The sequence below is a fragment of the Gymnodraco acuticeps genome, unplaced genomic scaffold, assembly GCF_902827175.1.
Source record: "Gymnodraco acuticeps unplaced genomic scaffold, fGymAcu1.1, whole genome shotgun sequence".
NCBI lineage: Eukaryota > Metazoa > Chordata > Actinopteri > Perciformes > Bathydraconidae > Gymnodraco > Gymnodraco acuticeps.
The window spans coordinates 548,751-556,323 of record NW_022990999.1 but is presented as its reverse complement, the minus strand read 5'-3'; the positions used below and the strand labels follow the sequence as shown (position 1 = coordinate 556,323).

The 7,573-nt window shown below is 40.2% G+C and overlaps 1 protein-coding gene across 1 annotated transcript; it reads right to left on the bottom strand.

Annotated features, from left to right (window-relative positions):
• Positions 1 to 314: 314 nt before the first annotated feature.
• LOC117559250 lies at positions 315 to 6,124 on the bottom strand. The gene is made up of 2 exons (XM_034235925.1): positions 4,879 to 6,124; positions 315 to 4,669 (listed from the first exon to the last, which is right to left on the bottom strand). Exons 1-2 carry the CDS (start codon positions 5,736 to 5,738, stop codon positions 4,615 to 4,617), a joined length of 915 nt encoding a protein of 304 aa, XP_034091816.1. The 5' UTR covers positions 5,739 to 6,124; the 3' UTR covers positions 315 to 4,614.
• Positions 6,125 to 7,573: the final 1,449 nt, after the last annotated feature.

Genomic DNA, 7,573 nt, shown 5'->3' with positions numbered 1-7,573 from the left:
AATTCAAATTACGCCATACCAACATTGATTTTAATTTCTAACACAAGACACCTACCCGAAGTACAATGGCCACACACATTTATATTTTAAAATACAACACACACACAAATTAATAGCATGCAGGGTTAAATGTAAGAAAAAGAAGAAATTTGAACTCACCGTGCCTGTGAAAATGCAACGCCACGTGTTATGATTGTTATTGTTATAAATGTGGTTGTTTTAACATTAATTTCCCAGCTATTTTCAGGAACCGGAAGCAGCCGTCCAACACACAGTCCTAAGATTGTTCTGCATAAACTATTGAAGAATTTTGACGTAACAGGCTTCTTCTTTACCGTGGTTTGAGCTCTCTGTGTGTCGAACGGGTTGCCAGCGGCTCCGGGCAACAGCCGGCTATGTAGTCTATCCGGTTCAACAAGAATCACGTCAGGTGTCAAACCAATTGTTAACTGTGTTCTTATTCTCAGCGTCCAGGAAAGAGAAGCTTAAAAAGGAGACTAAATGGAGTCTCTGGAGGTTCAAATTTGGTACTTTAATTAATAAAAAGGCGCGGTAAAGTCACAAACAGGATATTGTTCGACAGGAGAGAAAGTCTGCAGCTTCCTCTCCCAGGTGCTGGCCGTGCAGAAGAGAGCTTACAAGCATTCGTCCTTCCCGCTTGCTCGCTTCTTCTTCTTCTTCTTCTTCTTCTCTTTAATGGTGAATCGCTTCCACTTGGAGCATATATCGCCACCTACTGTTGAGTTATTAAATGTTCATATTAAATCCTTGTCCTCAAACCAGTGCTTTTGAGGAATTTGAAGATCAGCTTGTTTGCTTCATTTCTTGATTTACTTTCATATATTGATTTGAAATCCATGTCCTTGATGTTGAGTTGTTCCAGTGCAGTTTTCAGAATGAGTCTTTGCCTTGTATATTCCGGGCAGCTAAAAAATACATGCTGTATTGTCTCTGGTTGTTGGCAACCATCACAATTGCCATTTGGATGTTTCCCAATCAGATGCAGTGATGAGTTTAATCCAGAGTGTCCCAATTTTATCCTGCTGTTAATGCTCTGTTCTCTTCTACTACTCCCCCAAGTGCTTCTTGTTCCTACTTCCCTTTGTATCTGGTATAAATGTCTTCCTTTGATGTTACTGTCCCATAGTTTTTGCCATTGTTGCTTGATAACCACTTTTGTAACAGATTTGACTTCTGATCGACTGATGGGTACAATTATATCAATCTGGTTTGCTTTCAAACCACATTTTGCCAGTTGATCCACTACTTCATTCCCTCTAATACCCACATGCGCTGGAACCCACACAAATTGAACAACAATTCCCAGATGAACTAACCTAAACATGATGTGTAAAATTTCATGTAAAATATCCTGACGACATTCTGAAGAGAAGTTGTTTATGCTCTCCAGAGCTGCACTGGAGTCAGAGCAAATGACCACTCGCATTGGCTGTATTTCCTCTACCCACTGAAGTGCTAGTGAGATAGCCATCATCTCTACTGTATATACTGCCATGTGATCACTCGTACGCTTTCCCACTTTTACTTTTAATTCAGGAACATAAAATGCACAACTAGTTAGACCATTTTCTGGATCTTTGGATCCATCAGTAAATATTTGTATAAACTGCCCATATTGTTCATGTAGAACAGTGTTCACATAAGCCTGTACATTGATTTTGTTTTTCATTGAATGTAACCGTTTCAATAGTGATAAATCTACTATAGGTTGAGGTAGCAACCATGGTGGAACAGCTGATAACACCACCGTCGGACTAATACTCCATTCTTTAACTTTGAATTCCTTACATATTTCCGAAACACAAACACAAAAACTTTCTTTTTTTATTTTGTTACTTTCCCAACTTGTTTGTACAGTTTGTTTGGTAGGGTGAGTATCTTTATGGCCCTGAAGATTTGCCCAGTAATGAACAATTAACTGTTTTCTCCTCAAAGAAATTGGTATTTCTCCGACCTCTACCTGAAGTGCAGACACTGGTGTAGATCTGACTGCCCCACAGCATATCCTTAGTGCTTGTGCCTGGACTCTATCTAATTTTTGAAGAGAAGAATATGCAGCTGAACCATACACTATTAGTCCGTATTCTATGGCTGATCTTATTAAGGCTGTGTATACGTTCCTCAAAGCAGCTTTATCAGCCCCCCACTTAGTGCCTGCCAAGCACCTCATAACATTTAAAACCCTTTTACATTTATCCACTACTTTATCAATGTGCGTACTCCATGTGACTCTCTCGTCCAACCATATTCCCAGAAATTTAAATGTCTTCACTTTCTTTATATCTTGTCCATAACGTTTTAACCTAACCTCCTCACTTATCCTTTTCCTCGTAAAAAATAAAGTTTCAGTTTTTTCCACCGACAATCTAAACCCCCATGTCAGAGACCAGCTTTCAATTTCCGTAATGGCTTCCTGAATCTTAGCTACAATATATTTTACATTTCTGCCCCTTTTCCAAATAGCTCCATCATCTGCAAAAAGTGACTTACCAATATCAGATCCTACTTGTGTGTATATATCATTTATCATGATAGAAAACAAAAGAGGACTAATTACACTCCCCTGCGGGGTTCCATTTTCAACGTCATGCCTTCGAGAATATGAATTGCCAACTCGGACTCTGATGGCACGGCCAAACAAAAAATCCATAATCCAATTATATACATTACCTCCCAGACCCATAATGTCCAGTTTTATTAATAATCCTTCCTTCCACATCATATCGTAAGCTTTTTCCACATCAAAGAATACAGCTACAACACACTCCTTATTCGCTTGTGCTTTCCTGACTTCAGACTCCAGGCACAGCAATGGATCTAAAGTACTCCGCCCTCTTCTAAACCCACTCTGATAAGGAGTCATTAGTTCATTTTTCTCAATGTAGTATGTCAGCCTTTCTGTTATCATTCTTTCCATAACTTTACACAAGTGCGATGTCAGAGCTATAGGTCTATAACTGCCTGGACTGGTTGGATCTTTCCCAGGTTTTCTAATAGGAATAATGACAGACTCTTTCCATATTAGTGGCAGCTTCCCTTTCTCCCAAATCTTATTGTACATCTCCAGCAGCTTTTCTAATGCAAAATCACTTAATTTGGTCAACATTATATAGCATACATTATCTTTCCCAGGAGCAGTCATTTTACACTTACTTAATGCTCTTCTCACCTCTTGAATAGAAAAAGGTATATTTACAACACTCTGCGACGAATGTCTATCTTCATATACATTAGGATGTTCATCTAACACTTCCTGCCTCCTGATCTTACCTTCTTCTGTCAAATTTTCCGAAGAATGAACTTTGACAAAATTCTTAGCTAGAATTTCTGCCTTCTCCATAGCACCGGTGGCAATTTCCCCTCCATTCTCTAACACTGGCAGGTTACTCTGCTGTCTTATTCCCCTCATCTTCTTAACCATTCCCCATACTTTATCTAATGGTGTAGTTCTCCCAATACTTGAACAGAATCCTCTCCAACACTCCCTTTTTGCTCTTTTAACAATGTTCCTTACCTGAGCCTGTGCCTTTTTATATTCTAATAAATTGTGTAATGAATGTGTCTTTCTTAGCTTTCCAAACAGCCTGATTTTGTTTCGAATTGCATCATTACATTCTTTGTTCCACCACGGTACCATCTTAACACATTTACTAAGTTTACCAGTTTTATTCCCAATAGTTTGATTAGCGCTTTTAATTATATTTGAAGTAAATTGTTCATTTATTTCATCAATACTTCCTGCCATATCAATCTGATCAAATTCTTTATCACACAATTTAGCAAACATCTCCCAATTTGCTTTAGAAAAGGTCCATCTCATGATACCATCTAGCTCAACCACATTACTAATATCAAACTTGATTATAATCGGAAGATGATCACTCCCAATACTGTTATTTGCCAATACTTCCCAACTGCTACCCGAAGCTAATTCACTTGTTACAAGAGTTAGGTCGATCGCAGACTCTGTTCCATCTCTAAAATTGAGTCTTGTACCTTGCCCATTATTTAAACAAACAAATTCCTTTGCCTCCATTAAGTCTTCCACCACCTGTCCGTTGTAATCTGTTGATCTCCCTCCCCACATTGTATTATGTGCATTAAAATCACCACACCATATTATTTCATTTCCTTGGCAAAGACTGTCTAATTCCTCTATCTTGAGTTTATTACATGGATTATAAAAATTCAGGACACTAATTTTCCTTTTATTAATCCAAACTTCTACACCCACTATTTCTAAATCATGACTGTTCTTAAATGTTAGCCTACTATAAGACATTACTTCTCTGATAAAGATTGCACATCCCCCTCCCTGGCCATCATTTCTATCTTGTCTTATAGCAGTATATCCCCCAATTATGAAGTCCAAATGAGTCTTCAGCCATGTTTCTTGAATACAAATAACATCTGGTTTTTCTTTTAACTGATATATATAAGTCTTGAATTCTTGTCCATTTGCAATAAGGCTTCTAGCATTCCACTGCAGAATGAGAAAAACCATTCATCTACTCACTAATCTGTGAATCATCATTATTGGGGGCTAGCATATCATGCATAATTTCAACGGTTATATCCTTTATCCCCAAAAATTCACCTGCTGCTTCCACTATTGTTTTCAGTCTTGACCTCTTTTTTGTTTGTTGCAAAGCAACATTCACCACTTTCCCAATAAAGGCCAAAAATGTGTACTTATTAACAATCAATGCATCCTCTCCTATCACACATTTATGTGAACACTTTGTGAAGCTTTCCTTTGCCTGTGTGAGTTTGGGAAAATCTTTTGAAGAGAATATACTTGTTGCTACTTGGGATTTCCTAGCTATGTTTAGGGAAACCTTTTCTGTTGCTTCAGCATATGAGACTTTATTTTGCACTTTGAATCTCTGCACCTCCTTGGCCTTTTTCTGCACTTCGCAGCCCTGATACGCAGCACTATGTTCCCCACCACAGTTACAACATTTCACCTTAGCACCTGCAGCACAACTACCATATTCATGTTCCCCCGCACATGTTGGACACCTGGGCTTAGTTGCTTTGCACTTGTCTGCCACATGCCAAAACCTTTGGCATTTAAAGCACCGCAGAGGTTTAGGGATGAATTCTCTTACTGGAAAGCTCATGCAACCGATCATTATCTTCTGTTGAATTGTTTCTTCAAACTGAAGAAGAACAGACAAACTATCCACTATCTTACCCTGATACCTAGTAGGAAGACGCTTAACTACAGACACTTTCCCCCCTTTAATTTCTTTCTTGAGCTCTTCTATGCCGATTTCTATGGGAACTCCACTGATAACTCCAAGTATTTTCCGATTTGCTCCAGGAACATGGCATTTAATTCGAACTTCATTCAGGGTCTTCATTTTCAGTAACTTTTCCTGTTGTTTTGCATTCATCAATTCAATCAACATCCGTCCTTTGCTCAGGAATCTTGCTTGCTTTATCGATCCAATTTCTTTGTGAATTGCTTTAGTCAGGGCCACTGGATGTAGCTTAGCTGCGGTTTGCTCACCAAACTCCACAATCACTTTCCAATCTTCATTCTCATTCTTTTTCTTTACTCTCTTCAACTCATTCCGTGAATCAGATTCACTAAGACTGTCACTTGACATGTCTATCTTCTTTCTTGAAGTCTTTTTCCTTACTTCACTCCATCCTCCTTCTCCTTCAGATGCACTTTCCATATCCTCTTCTCCAGGACTCAAAGACGCCATTCCACTCCGTCGCACGACTATCTCAGTCTCCCAGCCGATTCAGTTCTGTGTTCTGGTTTTCATGTCTGAATATGTCCGATTACAACAGGAGTCCCGCTTGCTCGCTGTTCGCTCTTCCTCTCTGTGAGCTGTAGTGACGTAGGGGACTTGCCCCCTCGTTCGTCTGTGTCCGACATCGCGTTAAACAGAGGATTTCAACATTTTATATTCATTGCTTACTTCCACATGCCTTTTCTCCTCCTTATCTCTTTCATAACTTTATATGTAATACATGTTAACGGCGTCAATAGCCACTTTAATGATACTAATGGGCGGTAGTCCCGGATGTCGTCATGAAGGATTTTCAGAATAAAAGCTTAACAACTGGTTGTGCACAAGAACTTCTGGTTTTTCAATATAAAACAGCATTTAAACTGACGGTATGTTTAAGGTACATTATGCTATCAAAACATTGATTTTAATTTCTAACACTGAGCAAGTTAGATGCTGCGTATCACAGTGCACTGAGATTTTTGACAAATTGTAAAGCACTTACGCATCACTGTACCCTGTATACCCAGGCGGTTTTGCCATCACTTACTGTACGGAGGCTCAGTCACTGGTACTTTTTCATTTACAAAGCCATGTTGGATAAACTACCATCTCATTCCTCTGCATGTTTTTAAAGCTAGGCTAAATGAAATGCTTGTTGATACTATGGGCACTTGTAAATGTCTATAACTATGTAAATGTATCCTGTAAATATAATGTATAATGTCCTTTATTGTTTCATGTGGAACCTATATGCTGCAGGTCTCCCTTGAAAAATAGATCTATGATCTCTCAATGGACCAATCTGGTTAAATAAAGGTTTGAAATGAAATGACACACAGAGACCAATCAATGGCTTTGATTTATGATCTGTATGAGAGTCATCATGTCGGCAGGCCACATCATGTAGACAGCCAGTCACCCTCTGTGAGGCAGACCACATCATGTAGACAGCCAGTCACCCATTGTGAGGCAGACCACATCATGTAGACAGCCAGTCACCCTGTGTGAGGCAGGCCACATCATGTAGACAGCCAGTCACCCTGTGTGAGGCAGACCACATCATGTAGACAGCCAGTCACCCTGTGTGAGGCAGACCACATCATGTAGACAGCCAGTCACCCTGTGTGAGGCAGACCACATCATGTAGACAGCCAGTCACCCTGTGTGAGGCAGACCACATCATGTAGACAGCCAGTCACCCTGTGTGAGGCAGACCACATCATGTAGACAGCCAGTCACCCTGTGTGAGGCAGACCACATCATGTAGACAGCCAGTCACCTTGTGTGAGGCAGGCCACATCATGTAGACAGCCAGTCACCCTGTGTGAGGCAGGCCACTTAACAGGCCAGGCCATCGGGAAACCCCCGGTCCTCCCGATGGCCATTCCGGGACTGGGTACAGGAGGCGTAGAGCGAGGGATCATTGTCCACAAGTTAATCGATCGCAGATGGCGTCGTGATCGCGGACGAAAAATAAAATAAAATAATAAAAACCTAAATGGGTCGCGAAATATACTTGGGCGGCCGTTAATATACATGGACGGCCCGCCCAAGTAAAGTCTATTTGTGGGAAACCCTGCCATGATTGTACTTTGAATATGGCTATTGTGTTCAGCCACAGCAGCTTTCCCTGTGACCACTCCCTTTGTTCAAAAAGCCTATGGATTTATGGAGGACATCCATGAGTCAAGATTAGCATTTTTTGACAAATCTTTTTTAATGCCTGGTCTCCTTTTTATTGTACAGGAGGTTGTCCACTGTACAAGTGTTTGTCATTGACAGTTTGCTGTCCAATTGTCCCC

Bases quoted from the DNA above. Each gene is read 5' to 3' on its own strand.
- LOC117559250 (XM_034235925.1), bottom strand. From the start codon at position 5,738: ATGGCGTCTTTGAGTCCTGGAGAAGAGGATATGGAAAGTGCATCTGAA. The intron at 4,670-4,878 runs TGCTGAAGCAAC...TGAATGTTGCTT, and splicing joins GTGCAAAATAAAGTCTCATA to TGCAACAAACAAAAAAGAGG.